The sequence below is a fragment of the Haliotis rubra genome, unplaced genomic scaffold (assembly GCF_003918875.1).
Source record: "Haliotis rubra isolate DU_JTF1 unplaced genomic scaffold, ASM391887v1 Scf28, whole genome shotgun sequence".
NCBI classification, from domain to species: domain Eukaryota; kingdom Metazoa; phylum Mollusca; class Gastropoda; order Lepetellida; family Haliotidae; genus Haliotis; species Haliotis rubra.
Window position 1 is genome coordinate 1,426,515 of NW_025766891.1, and position 19,858 is coordinate 1,446,372.

The window sequence follows — 19,858 nt, forward strand, 5'->3', positions numbered from 1 at the left end:
TTATGTACCGTGTGAATAAGAGGAAGAGAGATTGGATATCTTGGAAGTGCACAGAAAAGAACTGTAACTCCACTGCGACAACCGTCAATGACATAGTGAGGAAGGTGAAAGGTGTCCATAGTCACACATCCCAATGTCGAAGTAGACATGAAGGTAAGCATTTTCTCAATGCCTAATATCAATATGTTACAAAGAAAATATAAATGTAAAATAAATATATCTGATCCGAACCATGTTTTGCATTATTAACATTTGATATTTGCTCACAGGTGAAGGAAACCCGCACCAACAACCATTTAGAAGGGTGGCACACTCGTCTCAAGAGATTGGTGGGGAAGGCGCACCCCAATATCTTTGAAATGATCAAGTTTCTTGCAAAGGAGCAGACTCACACTGAAGTCCGCCTGTTGCAGTTCGGCGGTGGACAAAAACGTCCCTTGAAGAAAAAGAAGTACAGGGATTTGGAACGTCGCCTGGACGTCCTAAAACATGATCTTAGGAATGGCCTCATCAACACCAAAGATTTTGCAGATGCTGCATCTCACCTGCTTCATGTGGGATGATTTCGAATCAGAAATAAAATGGACGAAATATAATACTTTTCTCCTGTTGTCTGCTTTCAACCGCATAATCCGGATTATAACCTTATGTAAACACTGGATTATCTCTGTCTTTTTTAATCCCCTGTTGATTGATATAATGTCAAATGGACAGGACGTCGACCTTTTCTCTTACCTGAACTGTGACATGTCACCCAAAGGTCGACGTCCTGTGCAGACACCGGTTTAGCAACCATGTCGGAGTAAAAGAATGATAAAACTTGGTGATAGAATTAATGAATAGATTGTGGGTGATGTGGGTATACTCCACATAAAGGGGCGAGCTCACCACTGTCATCACACACTGCACCCAGACCAGCGGAGATAGATGATTCTTTCAACCTGTTTATGAAGCTTTGCTACTGATGGTGTCTAGCACGATCACTGACATAACTGGTATTACCACAACTACGAACTGTAGACCTGGGCCATGAGCCGCCATGAAAGGAACGAGTTCAGGGGTGAGCACCTGGTCGCGGTAAGCAGCAGCTGTGAGGTTTCCACGGATGACCAGAAGTCGGGAACGGTTGTTCCCACAGAAAGCACCCCACACCATGCAACTTCCGCCCCCGAATCTGTCGCCTTCCTGTACACAACATTGGGCATACCGTTCACGACGTCGTCTCCAGAGTGTATGCCTGTCGTCCGCGAATCTGAGGGTAAACCTGGATTCATCGCTAAACACGACTCGATTCCAGTCTCTCTGGGTTCATCGGAGGTGACGTTGGACCCACAGCAGACGTTGACGTTGATGAAATGGCGTCAATATTGGCCCACGATATGGACGTCGATAATGGAGATTGGCAGCCCGCAACCGATTTCGAATGGTCTGTGAGGACAGTCGACCTCTAAACATCTCAGCCCTGGTTCGTGTAGCCGGCAGAAATCTGTCTCGTAGGTGACGTAGGACGATTTGACGGTCTTCTGCTCGTGACGTCACACGTGGACGACCCGACCTTGGGCGATCAGAAGTGGTGCCAGTTTGTTGTAGACGACCTCGCAAGTCATACACAGTACGACGGCTGCATCCCATTGCTCTTGCGACGTCAATAACTGATCTTCCCGCTTGCAACATGCCAACGGCACGTTCACGTTGCACATTTGACAATCGTGGCATTTCAAGTACCGTTAAACTGTGGTTTAAAAGTGTTTTTTTCAATTCTTGAGGCCAATGCAAACACGTGCATATGAAGAAAACTTCGAATCAAAGATCACGTGATCGACTGCACGTGCAAAACCTGATTTGACACTAACGTCATTTGCACGACGAATGGATGGGTTTGAGTGGGTTTTGCTAACGTTTTTCTAGAGTCGAGAGATAGGGATCCCATTTCGGATTCATAGATGCATCATCAGAGGCAAATTATTCATTATTTTTCAAATTACATTTTGTAAAGTTTCTTTTTTGACTCAGTATAGTTTGATAGTTCTACGCTGAGTTTTTTTATAGTTCGGATTTTTAGTTGAACTATTCTTTCAAATTGGAAACTGGCACGTAAATGACTATTGTGGTATTATTAATCTTACTTCGATTAACTTCTTGAGTTAGAAGAGCTATAATTGATCACCAGAATTACGACTAGACAATGGTTTTTTTCGTGATGATAAAATTCACAATAGTCGACCATCGACATCATTTCAGACTGGTATCATGTTTTAACTAATATGTTCGATTAGGTCGTCTGGTTTTTTTTAGTTTGCCCATCTCCCGCCTGCTTTGAGTTTTCATTCCGACATAAAATAGTAAAAAGTTTATTATCTCAGTTTTCCTGCCGCTATTGAAATAGAATCCTTGATGTGATAAACATATACTTTTTGTTCTGAAGTACTCTTAAAAGTTCAGGCAGTTTTTCTTTTATTGTCTATGTTTATCAAGCAAGTGTTTCCAAAGCATTGTGACTCGATCTGCTGTAACCAAATGACCTGGATTTTAAAGTTGTATAAAATTAAGTTACACATTCAGCAAAAAAAACCCTCATGGTTTTGAGGTTTTAAAAAAATAAATATATCAACGTAATCATTCTTGCTGGTGACTGATGGGGAATCACGTTTGGATTTTTCGATGGCTTTGGTCATTTGGTTAGATCACTTTGCAGGTAATGATATGTTCGCGACAATCAGTTGTTCAGTGTGTACTTTAAGCACGGTGGAAAATGGAACACGTGCAGAAAACAATCGGGTTAGTCTCACAGGGTATATTAAATCAGGCTATTCTTAAAGCTAACAAGTTGGTCGTGGTAATTGGTGCAGAAAGTATTACATGCCATATGACCGTGGCTTAGCCTTGTGGTTAAAGCGTTCGCTCGTCACGCCGAAGATCCGTGTTCGAGTCCCCACATAGGTACAATGTGTGAAGCCCATTTTTGGTGTCCGCCCGCCATGTTATTGTTGGAATATTGCTAAAGTCACGTAAAAACTATACTCATTCACTCCTGCTGTGATGAGCTTGTGACATTGCTCCAGTTTTACCTTTTGGGGTGTTTAAACCGAAACAATATTCAGTATGATTGGTTGAGGTGTTGTTGTCAGCAGTATTCCAGCTGTATGTCGACGGTCTGTAAATAATCGAGTCTGGACGTGACAATCCAGTGATCAACAGCATGAGCATCGATCTACGCAATTGGGATACGATGGCATGTGTCAACAAAGTCAGCGAGCCTGACCACCCGATCTCGTCAGTTGCCTCTTACGACAAGCATGGGCTGCTGAAGACCAGTTCTAACCCGGATCTTCACGGGTCATATTCAGCATGATTCCGGGGCACCATGAATGAGTTACACACATTGTATCCATGAATCGAACCCGGGCCTTTGGTGTGACGAGCGAACGCATCAACTGTGAGGCTACCTCTTTACGATGTGTAAAGAGGACCTTCTTTTTCCTGACAGCTCAGAATGGTTGATATTTCTTAACACAAGCCTTTCCTGATATAACTTGTTCCCGTCAGAGCAACAGGGTCGTTACCTCAAGGAGGCAGTAGTTTTAAACAGTCTCTCTGCAACAAGAAATCTTCCTGGTGCACGGGTGAGCTACTTGCATGTTGTTTATCGCAGCACTTAGCAATGTTCCAGCCATTATGACGATGGTCTGTAAATAATCGATTCTCCATCAGACAATCCAGTGTTTGACTTAATGAGTATCGGTGTACTCAATGAGTAACCGAGATAAATGTACGAACCAAACTAATATAACAGCGGCCAATATTCTTGTGATATAACAATCCAATGACTGATGTCATCAGTATCGATCTACGCAATTGGGATATGATGACATGTGTCGACTATGTCATCGAGCCTGACCATCCGAGCCCATTTTAATTGTACGAGGTGGATCAAAAGACACAATTTCCCGTCCATTTTACGCTTGAAAAACTCGAAGCTTTAATCAAGTTTAACTGATTTTCCAGAGTTTTTTGCCCTATGCCCATACAGCACTATGTCAATGGAACAAAACGACGGTGTAGTGTTTAGTCACCTCAAGCAACAGGCATGGGTTGCTGAAAATCCAATCTAACCCGGATCATGTACGTGGTGATCGCTTGTATTGATGCGTTGCGTTGTTTATGAGTAGATGGTTATAAACAGTTACATTTTGACACTAGTTTTGTGTCATACAATGTAAAGACATATATGCTGATATACAACATCACCAGTAAACCATCTTCATCCAAACATCTAAACACGCTCGGAGCAGTTTATATGAACAATCCATCTTTTCCTGAAAATCCAATCAGCCAGTAGATTCAAAGAAGTATAAGACATTTTAGCCATGACACAACGTAGAGTAAAATCACGATATCTTCCTTTCAGGCAGGTGCTACGACTAATCATGCTGTCAAAATCTTACTGCACTTTTATAAAACATATTTTCGTGTTTTAAACAATCGCAACATGAATTTACAGATTCATGAGACTGTAAGAAGTTGTTTAATCAACGAAAACAAGATTGATCATTTTGTTGCCCTCAAGAAGCATCCAGAATGGTGAACCATACTGATTAACCTTTAAACATGATTTGTTAATCAATACATAGATCACTATAATCAACAAGAATTATGTTTTTGTTTACATGAAGAAGCGTCCAGAATGGTCAACCATACTCTTTAATCTTTAAATATGATTTTGTTAATCAATACATAGATCACTATAATCAACAAGAATTATGTTTTTGTTTACATGAAGAAGCGTCCAGAATGGTCAACCATACTCTTTAATCTTTAAATATGATTTTGTTAATCAATACATAGATCACTCTGATTAACGAAAGCAAGATTTATCTATTTGTTGGCATCAAGATGATTCCAGTCTGGTAACCCCTACTATTCAGTCTTTAAACATGGACCCTATTTCCCAATCAATACATCGATGACTACACATTTGTGACACTAATTTCAGGGTAAACGATTCCTAATGGTGTTCCGTGTATAGCACCTCGACAAACCGTTTCACAGCAATCCACCGTCAGTCTGATGTATTGTGGTAGACAGTGGTTTCCTTTAATTCGCCATGATTCACCAACCGACTCCAGTGCATCATTGTAAAATTTGATGACCCGAAAGGAGAGAGCATTGAACTGACAATATAAAATACAGTGTCTGGAACCACTGACATTTAATCATTCTTATCATATTGCGTTTTTTCAAAGAAAAGAGAACAGTTTTACTGGTCAAAGGCATGAATCACCAAAACATGTAATTGATATAAATAGCAAGGGTCTTCCATCAGTCTTCATTATCAGATCTAATGTGTTGATTGATAATAACATTAGAGCTGTATAAGCACTTTGGATTGGGCACCTTGCCAATGATTTTCAGTATTACGAACAGTAGGGATGCCATATTGATTGGCATTGATGTAATGTGATACTGTTGAATCTGACGCAATATGTGCCTGATGTTATTTATAATATTTTTAGATCGTGTTTCCTGTGAAACATAATTCCATTGTTCCAGAACTATCAGTTTCAGCATTTGTCAATACTTCACCAACAAGATCTGTTTTCCCTCGTCCCGTCTCGTCTCCCGCACGCACGCACACTCACACGCACACACACACTATGATAGCAGGTTATCTCTGACAATTGTGCAACATGAATCTCTAAGTATTATTTCACTATCAGATATAGGCAATTAATAAGATCATGTAAGCGATGTATCACAGCGCCTGAATGCACAAAGCGAGATTAGAAACTGGAGACAAATCTTCTCCATTGATATGAAGCTGAACATAATATGAACCGTCATTCTTTACGATAGGGTGTGTTACCGTGGTTCAATCACTGAAGGAACATTCTTGTTTTGTCCACTACCTGACTGTGAATGAGTTGACTCCGCTTTAGGCAATGCGTGACACCAAAAATGTTCTCCACGCATTGTAACCATGTGTAGAATCGAACCCGGGATTTCGAGAACGCGTCAACCACTAGGCTATCCTACCGCCCGTTTAGAGGACTGAAAAAAGGGCCAAATAAGCCTGCTCCTTATTTATTCATATGCTCTTGCAGATAATGGACAGGTAATACCCTACGCCTATACTAAAAGGTCATAATGTCCATCAAGCGATGTTTTTTTCAATGTATTAACAGTTAATATATTTTTAACTTTCACAAATATCACAAGGAACACAACAAAATACTATGACTATCCCTTAATTTGTTAAATGTTGGTTAAAATATGAATGATATTACTGCTGATATTCCATACTTGTCGTAAGAGGCGACAAACGTGATCGGTGGTCATGCTCGCTGACTTGGTACACACATGTCATCGTATCCCAATTGCGTATATCGATGCTCATGCTCTTGATCACTGGATTCTCTGATCTGGACTCGATTATTTTAGAGGCTGCCGCAATATACCTTGCATATTGCTGGTTGCGGCGTTAAACAACAAACAAGCAATCAAATATTACTCTACAATGTCTACGTGAAGTAATGAAAACGGATTTTAAAACCGGGCAAGAATAAGACCAGGATTTATTATCCAAAGGGTAATTCCTATTACACAGATGACTATGAAAAACAGAATGTCTGACTTCAAAACATACGCATATGGACATAGGACACTTTCTGATATAACAATAGATAAAAGATGTAGAAGACTGGACATTTCCTTGGTATCATTATAAGTATGTATACTATATTACTCTGTTTCAGTAGTGTGACGCCCATTTCTGGTGTTCCCGGCCGTGATATTGCTGGAATATTGCTAAAAGCGGCGTAAACCCATACTCACTCACTCACTCGCTGCTACAGTAACAGTTTATCAAAGGGATAATGCCATGATCTGATCGTATACAGCGAACTGTTAATATGTGTCAAACAGATAACCATTTAACGACTATCATTTCAGCTTTGGCATGTGCATTTGGTGGTCAGAAGGTAGAAACTGATATTCTGAGTGAAGTCATTTGGCATCTTACGAGGGACGGTTAAATTGTCATAGAACCCACTACTCAAAGTTGCAAGACAGTTGCGTTAATAGGCTTGCACATTTAGATGATTCACGAGCTGGTCAAGCTTCTTGCATCTTAAAACAGGGTTACAGTGGTAGTGTAATCAGAGGTACCCTAATACCCTATTGAAATCACGGAAAATACCAAACCAGATTACAGAGCAGGCACTGGGTGTCTCTGACAAAGAGAAGGGCGGTGAGGGTAGCCTAGTGGTTAAAGCGTTCGCTCGTCACGCCGAAGACCCGGGTTCAATTCCTCACATGGGTACAGTGTGTGAAGCCCATTTCTGGTGTCCCCTACCCGTGAAGGGCCGGGTTAGAATATTGATTGTCAGTAACCCATGCTTGTCGTAAGGGGCGACTAACGGGATCGGGTGGTCAGGCTCGCTGACTTGGTTGACACATGTCATCGGTTCCCAATTGCACAGATCGATGCTCATGTTGTTGATCACTGGATTGTCTGGTCCAGACTCGATTAATTACAGACGGCCGCCATATAGCTGGAATATTCCTGAGCGGTGCGTAAAACTAAACTCACTCACTCACTCTGGTGTCCCCCGCCGTGATATTGCTAGAATATTGCTAAAAACGGCGTAAAACTTAACTCACTCTCGCAAAAAGGAGAGTAGTCAACGCAACTAACATTCAAGAACGCACAACAAATGCCTATGGAAAGGATGTCCCCCAATACTCAATATTCCGCTGTAGCAAATGGTCTGCTGAGTTCAGGCGTGGACGTTCGTCGTTTGAGGATGACCCAAGGTCAGACCTATCGGTCCTCACAAATGATATCATTGCTAAAGTTGAGATTGTTAATTGTGTCTGATCGGCGAATAGGGGTGGACGAAATAACGTCTGAATGTGGGATTTCCCATGGACGTGATTGTAATATGTAGGAGTGAGTTTAGTGTTACACCGCACTCAGCAATATTCCAGCCATATGGCGGTGGTCTGTAATCAACACACAATTAATCCAGTCATCAACTGCATGACCATCGATCTACGCAATTGGAATACGATGACATGTGTCAACCAAGTCAGCGAGCCTGACCACCCGATCCCGTTAGTCGCCTTTTACGACAAGCATGGGTTACTGAAGATCGATTCTAACCCGGATCTTCACGGGTCTGATTGCAATATAATCCATAAACATTTGAACCTGTCTTGAGTGCAAGATATGTCCCCGAAAGCTTAATGCACAAATTGCGTTCGACATGTACGTGGCAAATCCATACAGATTTCATGCACTTACAATAACCGGAGCTGAAACTCGGATTCACTACATCGACCCTGATACGAAACCAGAGTGAAAGCAGCGGAACACAAGACTGCGCCAGAGAAGTTCAAAAGTTATCCCTCTACGGGCACCCCAATAGACACTGTTTTAGCTGTTTCCAAGAACTTTTGATAATTGGTTACAGAGCACTCAAAGAGCAATCACTGGGTCCTACTATGATGACTTAACGAAGAAGCTGTGGAACGCAATCAATGTTATGCGCCGCCGGATAATAACTGCCGGTGTACTGGTTCTTCATGACAACGCACTTGTTCACAAACGTAGTGTTGCTCAAGCTATCGTCCGTGATTGCAAATTCGAACAGCTGAATTATCCCTGACCTGCCAATTAGTGATTATTATCTGTTTCGTAATTTCTTGTCTCCCTTGCGTGGAACCAGATTTTTCAATGATGACGAGCTTAAGGCTGTTAGAGAAGCTGCTTGGTTTCGGACCAATCAGAAGACTATTTTCAGTGCACTGACAGCTTGCAGAACTATTAAGACGCAAAGTGCCTTGAAGTGCATTTAGACTATATTGCAAAATATAACTTTCTCTACCTCTTATTTTTATATTGAATTCTGTGAACATTTTGATCGACCCTAGTACATGTCTCTCTGACAATACTTTAGTGTCACCATTGTTGAAACGTATAACTGGACACTGCTTGTTGTGTATGCTTTACACAACTTTTGCTTGATACCAATTTCCAAAAGTGAAGAGAATATGTATGCCAGAATCATAGAGTTATGATGTAATTTGAATTTTGACATTCGATGAAATTGAATACTGTTGTGTCGACGTTGACGAGACCTCAATAAACATTTCGAGTTATCAGGGTTCGACACTAAATGACTAAATAGTGACCAAGATTTTGCTGAAAGATAAAACGTAACTTCGACACATGAAAGTTCGAGGCACGTACTTTTCCATTCCAGTGATAGGGTATGATGGTCCGTTTAGACCAAAATTATAAAAATCGGATGTCAGTCTCAAATTATTCTTTCCATTCATTTTCTTATATTCAACTCATTTCTGTAAGTTAGCCACTTGTCTGCTGACTTATTATCTAACGGATATAACATATAAAGTGGTAATCGCTGAATTGACGTTACAAGGTTAACACTTTACAGTTACTTATCAACATAAGTCTAGGTATGGCTCTATTGATTATCAGATACTGGTGTCATATATATTTGTCTAGTGTTAGGAGTTGAAACAGAATATATTAACTCCTGAGTTTAATAACACGTTGGAGTCATGGCTCGACAATATCGCCATGATGACAGCGCTGACAATAAGACAGTATGTTACCAATTTATTGTACAAAATGAGGTATGTAACAAAAGTCCTCATCTTTCAGGTTGGAATGATAGCTTGTGAGTCTGACTTCTGATGTTTAAACATCAAAACATACATGTACCCACGTGTGTAGATGCGTTCGCATGACACGTTTACACACGTGTGTATTTTTTACATGGCGTGTAAATTAGCTCACGTGCGTAAACTGGTGCGTGCGCACGGGGTATAAGATGCCAAATTTAATACTTTCTAAGGATAATTACGATTAATCTAAGGCAGAAAACAAACGACGGTGTCGGTGACCTAAATTCAGAATCCTCAAACAGGGCTAACTGGCGTGCTGTTCTATTGATGTGTCTGTCCCCCTACATTAAGACGAACGTTACCAGAGAAAAACAAATGATAAACAGTTTGATGACGGTTTACGTTCGGATTAGATATCTTCTCTAAATTATTTTAATTACATCTGTGATTAACGTAAACCATATGGGGCACTATGAATGTCGCATTTCTACTACCAAATTAAGTTTAGATCAGTACATCCAGATGAAGCTGAATAGTCAAGCGACATTCCACGATTGCGTAGTGGGAATGCAAACATTGCGAACGTTACCGCGTCGCTGAAAACTTGTGAGTCGAATTGAGACATTTTAACCGTCGAAAAACATAAACTTAATGAATCCACCAGTGATGTTAGCTGCATGAAGCAACTGCAAACCAAGAAACGGGATGCAACGGAGAAATTTACTGTGGGAGGCTGTACGAGGCGATGACAACTGACATGCCTCGTGACGTCGCTTACATTGTGATGTAATGCAAAATTGTTCAATTACGAGGGGGGCAGACTAGAATGGCGCAGTGACGCCAATACATTGTAACTTATTGCAAAAAGTGTACATTATCGTCTGATAAAGTACTGTCGGCGCCTTTGATCTTTCACCGAAGCATCTTAGTATTGTCGTTTTAGATCAGACTCAACAATATTACAGGTATGTGACAGAGGTCTGTAAATAATCGGTTCTGGACCACACAATCCAGTGATTGCCGTCATCTGCACCTACCTAAGCAATTCGGAAATCGATAAACCCAATCGTGATACGATGACATGTGTCAACCGAGTCGGCGAGTCTGACCATCCGATCCCGTTAGTCGCCTCTTGTAAACTACAAGCAAAGTGAAGACAATTGCAACTCATATCTTAACAGGTCGAAGTTTGTGTATTTAAACTGTACTTATAACAGGACGTTATTATCAGTGTCTTGGCGTGGGTGTATGGCCACCGGCAAGTGTAATAAAGGAGAATCCATCTCTGCCCGACTGTTTAATTGTATCTTCGTGTTTAAAGGTTTATGGTAGGATCTTATGTAGTTCAGCCAGGCATAAGGCTGCAACGTCTGGGTTGTGTGCAGTCTTTTTTCATTTCATGACTTTTGTCTGAGGCAATTTAACATTTAGAGAACCCCGCACGGCATGAACTACTTTAGTAGGCGAAGTTAGATCTTTTCAGTCGCCATTTCAGTCTGAGTCAGTAAACTGTTCAATTGTAACATTGTTTAGAAACTCATTGCACTTTAGATATTGCTAGACCGAAAGAAAGTAAGGGTAGAAACAGCACATTCCGTGAACTACTGTACTTGTGGTAATTAAACGCCCGAAGTATGAATCTATTGAAACCTCGAATGGTGACGTAATGAAGCTTCACATATTGGTGGAAATAGCCCCTAGACTCATGCTTAATCTCAGAATATACTAGTGTGTAATTTCGATCGAAAAAAGTAATTCCATTCAAATGGAAAAGGAGCCCCAGTGATTTGGGAGAACCTGGGGAGATCTAGACGTACTTTATTTAGGGCGTTAGCATTGCTAGAAGGACTGGGTGGAAGAGAAAATAATGTAGTTCAGGGACTGTGAGACAAGACTAATAGCACCCTTTAGAAAATGTCAGGGAAATTTGACAGAGTTGTCCCCCCGAACAACTCTCCAGTTTCGGTGGGTTCATTCGAAACGAATTCTTTATGGCGAAGTATGTCGTAAATATATTGCTCTCTGAATGAACTGTTTGCTTTAATTTTTCATTCACTTCTTTAAAAAATACCCATTTACAAATTATTTCGTTTCGTCTTTGAACGAACCTTCCAGCTTTCAAATTTGTGTTTACTGACAGGGAGCAGATCAAGCGGAAGAAAATTATCAAAATGTCGTACATGTATTGACATGTCTTACCTGTATCCTGTGCACAATACCATATTGTTCGTTTAGGAAGGTGAATGACATGTTGCAAACCAAATCACATGTTTCATTGGCCATATTGGAAGCGTGACCTACTTTCACGAATCTCATATTATCCTCTCTATTTAAAACTTGCAACATATATTTGGTTACTGGTTCAACTGAAAACTGATTTAAAATAACGTTTTGGTGTTTTATTTAGTTACACTGGATAAAACAAACTAACATTGGTGTCGTAAATAGCTTTGGTGCAATTGTGATGTGTCATAGGCTACGAGGCCTCGACTGCTCACTTCGAAGCGCTCTTAAAATACCACAGTATGTCGTGGTTGTCTGGATAAACTTGATTCACGTTTCCGACATCGTTTCCGATCGTAATATATAAGGCACTGTTTGATTGGTCAATTATTGGCGCCGTAATACGAATTTTGCTAATCAAATTGAAGCTTTCTCAAGCCCCTTTCTATGACGTTATCCCAAGCACGCCACACGTCAACAGCGACTCGACGTTCTGTCGACAAGAACGACACTAAAAGGTACGTTAAGAGTATAAAGTTATTGAATTGTTGTTAAATAAAAGGTCTAGAATACAAATATGAACTTTTAAACATGTTTACAATGATAGGAATCACAAATATAAGCAAGTAATTATCTCTCAAAACGTGGGACTCGTCTATTTTACTAGAAGGGGTGATGCAAAGGGAGATTACTCTAAATGATTTTATTTACATTCTTCAAAAAGCTCAACAATATACCTAAAATATTATTTTCGAATTCAAATGACATTCTCGAATGGGCCCTTCCAAATTATGATTTATAAACTGTTAGGCTTGTATACTCTGCAGAAGACAGATTGAGTTATACTGTTTGTTTCAGCTTGCTGTCTTGTTGAAGTCTGACTAGTGCAGCGTCGTACTGTACAGTTTTTGCTACAAGTGGTATGTTTTCATCAATAGCAAATTTACTAAAGTAATCAAAACATAATACTTTCCATCAAGATACATTCATGATATTATATTTTATTTTTGTTTTCAGAAGATTCATAATAATATCATAATAATAAATAGTATCAAAATACTTTTGTACTTTATTGTATTGAAAAAACGACTCTTCAAATTGGTATATTCTTATTGAATATATTTACTTGAAATATACATAATTATCCCTTTGAAATTTTGAATAGAATTAATGCCAAAAATAAAATTTGAAAGTTATTTGTGATTGAAAAAGTTGAACTTATACAGAAAACTCTAAAGTGTGTTCATTGAATAGTTTCATGGCTAGAAATTAATATACTAGACCGTAGCCCTGAGGGTAGTCAAAATTATCTAGGGCTAATGAAATTCGGAGACTGCTAGCCCTGGGGGCCTGTAAGGAATTCCTGACTATAACCAAACATTAGTAGAGTTTTCTATTTTTGACCAACAGCAATGTGAATTTCTGAATAATTATTAGGATAACCTGTCTTTTAACAGACTTTCAACTTGCTTGTACATTGTAGTCTAAAGTTTAGTTTAAACTCGAGCTAGTGTTTTGCTTCTGGGCACCTGAAATCAAAACTTTCTGCCCTACAGATTGCTATGTGTTTTTGATTAATGTTTAATTAACCTCTGATTTTGATAGTTTTGAATTAAATCAGTCTATCTATATTTTAAGATATAATTTACATACCTTTCATGACAGGGTTCTCCACTGTGATGTAAAGATAGTCAGTTCTATTCGATTATAATGTCAACTTGTTATTATTTATTCTTGTAATAATGCAATAATCATATTTCGTTCATCATTTCAGTATCACTACCATTGATAGCTGAACTTTATTTGAACCACCCTTCACATTAGGCTTTTCATATTGGTGGGTTTGTATTAATTTGATAAAATTCTTTAAAATATATGTACGATTTTCACTCTAGAGCTTGAACACTTTTATTGCTAGAATTGAAAATTACCTTTGGATTGGATAAGTTAGAACACTGAGAGGAAGCTCAGTCAAAGGTGTACTGTGTATAAAAGCACTAAATAAATTATATGTTGATTACCTTCTTATAGGATTGTTTATTATGATCCAACTGTCTTCAGCTTTAATCAATTGTAATATTTCTGCAAGATTTTATCAACATGGCCATATATAGGGGGTTTAATGCATTGCCCTTGGGGTGTATATTACGGGTTGGACCATTATCAATTTTACAATTTACAAACCATATTGGTCAAGGTATGTTGACACAGTTTTAGTATTCTACCGCACAATTGCTCAAAACGCATATCATAGAAAATGCAACCCCAAATCCATAAGTGACATAAACATCTGCATGACTGAAAAAAGCAAAGTCTTATTTCTTATCCAACCCCACCAAACAACCACCTACGTCCCCCACTCCCAACAACCCTCACCCTGATCAGCTAACAATAAAGCTATAGTTAAGAAACTCAAGTTTAGATGAGTTGTCTCTTCATATAAATAGATAATATAATTGATAGTGTTATTGATAGTGCTCTTTTATTCATAGAGTTTCTTATGTTTAGACAGGATGCCACCTACTTTACGCAGCAGCTGCAGTAGCAGTGGACATAGGCCAGATTACAGACCTCCTGGACAAACGTTCAGCGCACAGCTGCGGACTAGATCGCCCAGTTGGAATGACCAGCAGTTGTTTGACGTGGAAGTGTTGGAAACTAGGGTGGTAGATGGGGTACAGCAAAGCCTGGTACATTATGTAGGGTGGGCCAAGGAATATGACCAATGGGTCAGTGATAGTAGTATCGTTACAAGGTCATGTCTGTCTAGTTCTTGTCCAAATGACATCTTCAAATTTCAGCTGTTATCATCTTTAAGAGATCAGCTGCACTGTTGGAGAGGGGTAGACTCTCTGGTTACTATAAAGATCCCAATATCTTCGCCTGAGATAGCTAGGGACATTCTAGATCTGTCAAGAGAGGTTAGGTCATGGAATGGGTCCACCCCAGGAGCAGAGTTTAAGTTCCTTGATGTACACAGTCCGGATATTTTGTTCGGTGATGAATGGTGGGTCAGGATAATAAACCAGACTGGAGACTTTGTATACATTAACCGCGAGACCATCATTTTCAGGTACTACGAAAGAAAGCCACGAGAGGAATATACTCTAGACATGAGAAAGAAACTTTGTCATAGAGGTTTCATGTTCAAAATCAAATTTGTTCGAGAAAAGGGAAACAGGTTCGATCTCAACCTTCTCAGGGTTACCCTAAGGCACTAAGATGTGATGTCCTCTGTTCTGACAGCTGACTTTCAGCTTTTGCTTTTGTTTCAATTATGATGATATTGTTTAACCTTCTGCTCACTTCGATACTTATTCTGTTATCCCCTTTTCATCTGGGTATGTCTGGTGATTTTGAAATATCTGTCAGCATCACAAAATCAAGATTGTATGAAGAGTTTAGAAAACAAACCAAAGTTAACACATTTAAGCCAAATATATGCCAGGCAGTCTTGTCGACTGTATGTCAAAATAACAACATTGACTTTCAGCATGTCATTTTAGACAAATGTTTACCCAAATTTATAAGTTATTTGAAAAAACTCATTTCAAAGCATGATAAAACCAAAAGAAAGGGGGGCATGCAGTATAGGCAATTATTTGAAGACTGGAAAGTTGAAAAGTATATTTTGACAGTTGATGTCTCTGAGGCATATCGTCCGGCTATGCAGAAGCAGTTGTTACAGGAAAGAAAATTGAGGACGATTATGTTCAAAAGATACCGTTCAGTTGTTCACCAGGCAAAGAAACTCCAGACTCAAAAAATGTGTTGCGTAAAAAGATTCAAAAATTATATTGCATGTTATTGCAAAATCAAAACAGTAAATCAGTCAGACCTTTGAGGGTTTTAGAACCTAATACATGTTTGTCTAGATCTCAGATACATAAAAGAAAAAAGATGTTATTGGGTGACTGTAGGAAGTCTTTGGCATTTGTTGGGAGGTACAACATGGAAGCAGTCTCTGTAGACGTTAGACAGGAAGATGGCAAACGGTTACGTTTATCTCTGGATAAGAATTCAGTTTCAGACGTTAAAGAAGAGAATGGCTCTGTCACGGATTTAGATGCACTATTGTATGTTAAGGATTCTGAAAACATATCGAACAAAGCTTATCATGAATTATCAATGGTTGTACCAGACATGCCACGGTTACATTCAGTTGTCAAAAGAGCTAAGGAAATCAATGTTGATGTAAAGATCAGGGACACACCAAATGATACTGTTGGTGTTCAGCAATCTCTGCGAGATCGACTTACTAACTGTGTATCTAACATTGTTGCATCGGGGAAGGGTCAGGCTATACTTTCGAAGCAATCTGTCAATGTTAAACTCACGGGTGATGGCACTGAACTAGGCAGGAGAAAAAAGGTAATAAATTTTGGTTTTACTATATTGGATGAAGACCTATGTACTTCAGTCAGAGGAAACTATTTGTTAGCCATGTTTACAGGTAATGAAACTTATGATAATATCAGAAAAGCCCTAGAAGATATAGTCACAGAAGCAAAGGCATTAAACACTTTGAACATTGGAGGTACCCTGGTTCATGTTACATATTTCCTAGGTGGAGACTTAAAGTTTCTAAACATGGTGTGTGGTCTTGCTTCATGTTCCTGCACTTACAGCTGTGTTTGGTGCAAATGTCCTAACTTTGACAGACATGATATGAGTAGAGAGTGGTCACTTGTTGATGTTCAGAAAGGCGCCAGGACAGTAGAGGAAATTTCAACAATGTCTAACAAAAAAAATAAGAATTTCAACTGTCTTCATCCACCTCTATTCAGTTTTATTGCCTTAACCAGAGTAGTACCAGATTTGCTACATTTATATCTTCGAGTATCTGACCAGCTGGTGAAACATCTCATCACTGAGCTTAGAACGAGGGACACCATTCAAAGGTGCAATGGAAAATATGACAGGTCAAAGTGTGGAAATGTGTTTAAGTTCGAGAATTTTGTACAAACTTTAGGGATTGAATTTCGTTTCAGAAATGATAAAGAAACTGTAAGGTTTACTTTCTGGGACTTTACTGGACCAGAGCATAGAAAGATTTCTGAAAGCCTTAAGGTGTCAGAGTTCATACCGGATCACCCTAAGATATATGATATTACTTTTTGTGGTCCAAGTTGTCACAAATATCTCAGCTTCTCTCAAAAGAATCATTTCACGCAAGTCAATATCAAGTATTAGGTGACAAATGGAGGAACTGGGTCAGAACGTTTTCGTATGTGTATCAAAGTAAGTATGTTACTCCGTACATGCATATCTTAGCTTTTCATGCTCCTGAAATGATCAAACTCCATGGTAATCTTATTACTTTCTCTCAGCAAGGTTTTGAGAAACTGAATGACTATGCTACCAAGTGGTACTTTCGCTCTACCTCACACAGGGGTAGAGAAGCTTTTAAACAGATAATGCTGAAACAAAACAGACTTGAATACCTGACAAAGTCAAAAAGAAGTGTGTGTGATAAGAAATGTGGCAAGTGCCAACTTGTTGGACACAACCAACGCTCATGTAAGCAGTAGTGACTGTTTCCTTTGGTTACCAATGGATAGTGGTCAGCAGTTGTGACTACATTCGGATAACTATCATCAGCTGTTTCTGTTTTATGCTCATTTCATTTGTCAAATATGGTTTTTGAAGCGGATGTAATATGGTTATATCTAGAGTGACAAGTTGTACACCGATCTGTAGATACATAAATGTGTGAAAAATGTCACTTTCAGTTCAGTGACGTGATTAAATACATGACCAGTTTTGTACTCTCATTGTTTTGAGATGAATGCCGACAGGTTTCGGTAAGGTTTTAGTTTCAATGTAGATTATTTACGGTATGTTTATTTATAGGGGGCATCAGTGTCGTGTGCTAATTTTAGATCAAAATGGCTGCCTCCGTTGACTCGGGAAAGCACCATATGTATCCTTATCGTGCATATGTTTATTTAGATTATCATGTTAATGCTCAGATGTGATTATTGGACGTATTACTTTTCGGCAATAGCATGGAAAGCGCGTTTGATCGGGTTGAGAGTCTGCAGAGTGAATCTGCCACTCTTCGGACACACCTGCCTGCTGTGGCCTTGCTGACAGAGAACGACTGGGCCACTAATAGGTGAAAAGCACCAGTTGCAACGAACTGAAGGAATATCAGTACTTGAATGATGGGTGGGAGACTGTGAGAACGCTGGGTGGGATGTGCAAGTTCATGGCTGATTAAATCAACAATGGAAAAAATGGCAGAACGACGAAATCTGTATCTTTGAAAGAGTTGATCGTCGCTATACATTTCCATAGGGTTGAAACGATCCCGAAAAGTCCTCTGAATATGCCGTCTATTTCTCTTAGAACGAATCCTACGAACGAGGCGGATCACTTCAGCCATCTTTACTGTTACAAATATTGTCTTAAGTCTACTCAGGGGCAGTCTTAGGACTTAAGATCAAATCTGGTCTTAGACTTTAGATTTTCTTAAAGATCGAGCTTCGTGATCCCAAATTTAAGACTAAATTTAGTCTTAAGTCCAAATTTTAAGACTTAAGACAAAATATGGACTTAAGACACTTTCATGATTCCGGGGCCAGTATACCAGTATTACCGTTAGTTTTATATATAATGGTAATGTTTAAAGCGTAGTAGATACAACTAAAAAACCCATTCTGTTTCTTTGTTTTTAATTCTGTTCACTAAGCCAATAATAACATAACATACTGAAGTAAACGACATTCAGCAGGTTCACCTTCTCCATTCATCCATTATCCCCTACGCTTCTAAAGCATTCATAATATATTTGGTCCCAATTTGCAGCAGGCATGTTCTACTTTTGGATCCGTATCTAAATAACTGACTAAGGTTGCAGTTGTCAACAATACATAGTGACGTCATCTGTGATTGTGTTGGTGGTCATATGGGGAGCCTTTTGCAAACACAAGTAGTGGAATGAACATCACGAGTTTGGTTGTCAAGTCAACGTTACTCAACATTTTTAATAATTGAACAAATTAGATGAAATGAAGTTGGTGAAGGTAAATGAAACTGTTGAAGGTCCCTAAAATTTTGAATAATGAAGGACTTATGAGGTACCCGATATTGCAGAGAACAGGAACTGGTACATTGTGGGATATGATGACATGTCGACAAGCATGGGTTGCTGAAGACCAGTTCTAACACGCATCTTCACGGGTCGTACGTTTTGTACAACATAAGTAAATATGTATTATGGATGTGTGTTGTGAACATTTTGTCCCATTTAGTTGGTCCTCTGCATTCAAATGATATAAACCCACTTTTCGGAGCCCATGCATCCACCCACGTGGTAATTGGTGAAGAAGCTAAAAACACAGAATTGATGTTTGATGTCTTGTTCAATGTTTAGTTGTTGTAGGTTTCCCGTCAGCATATGGAATTTGATGTCAGTCTGTGGAAGGACATGGCGAAAGTTGTGACAGACGAGATAGATACTAATGTTGCGCTAGTCGGGGGGACACGTGGCAGTACCATCCGAAACAGATTTGTTTCTGATCAGGTGGCATGTGGTGATGATGAATCTCATGTTCATGTAGATTGTTGTTATGGTCGAGAGAGACTGTCAGATCTGTCAACTCTGTTAGTTGTTTAACGACGCACTCAGCAATACACCAGCAACAAGGCGGTGGTCTGTAAATAATCGAGTCTGGACCAAACAACCAGTGATCAACATCATGAGCATCGATCTACGCAATTGGGAACCGGTGACATGTGTCAACCAAGTCAGCGGGCCTGACAACCCGATCATGTTAGTCGCCTCTTACGACAAGCATGGGTTACTGAAGACCAGTTCTAACCCGGACCTTCACGGGTAGACAAGCATGGGTTACTGAAGATCAATTCTAACCCGGATCTTCGCGGGTCTGGACTGTCAGAAACGACATCATGTAGTGCGCCTTTCTTTGTTTATTGCATTCCGATCCCAATGATTATATTCGTCCTCGAGATAATGAAA

General features: G+C 39.5%; 1 protein-coding gene and 1 long non-coding RNA gene across 2 annotated transcripts; both read left to right on the plus strand.

Moving 5' to 3' along the window:
* The first annotated feature begins 1,861 nt into the window (after window positions 1-1,861).
* Window positions 1,862-14,303, plus strand: LOC124281187. Its single transcript, XR_006899867.1, has 3 exons — window positions 1,862-2,017; window positions 13,068-13,073; window positions 14,292-14,303. It is a non-coding gene; the product is annotated as an uncharacterized LOC124281187 (long non-coding RNA).
* A 1,024-nt stretch (window positions 14,304-15,327) lies between these two features.
* Window positions 15,328-17,619, plus strand: LOC124281178. Its single transcript, XM_046717207.1, has 2 exons — window positions 15,328-16,775; window positions 17,607-17,619. The coding sequence occupies exons 1-2, from the start codon at window positions 15,676-15,678 to the stop codon at window positions 17,617-17,619; spliced, it is 1,113 nt and encodes a 370-aa protein (XP_046573163.1). The 5' UTR covers window positions 15,328-15,675.
* The last annotated feature ends 2,239 nt before the right edge of the window (window positions 17,620-19,858 follow it).

What these genes read in the sequence shown, in the direction of transcription:
- LOC124281178 (XM_046717207.1), top strand. Translation starts at nt 15,676, where the DNA reads ATGTTATTGCAAAATCAAAACAGTAAATCAGTCAGACCTTTGAGGGTT.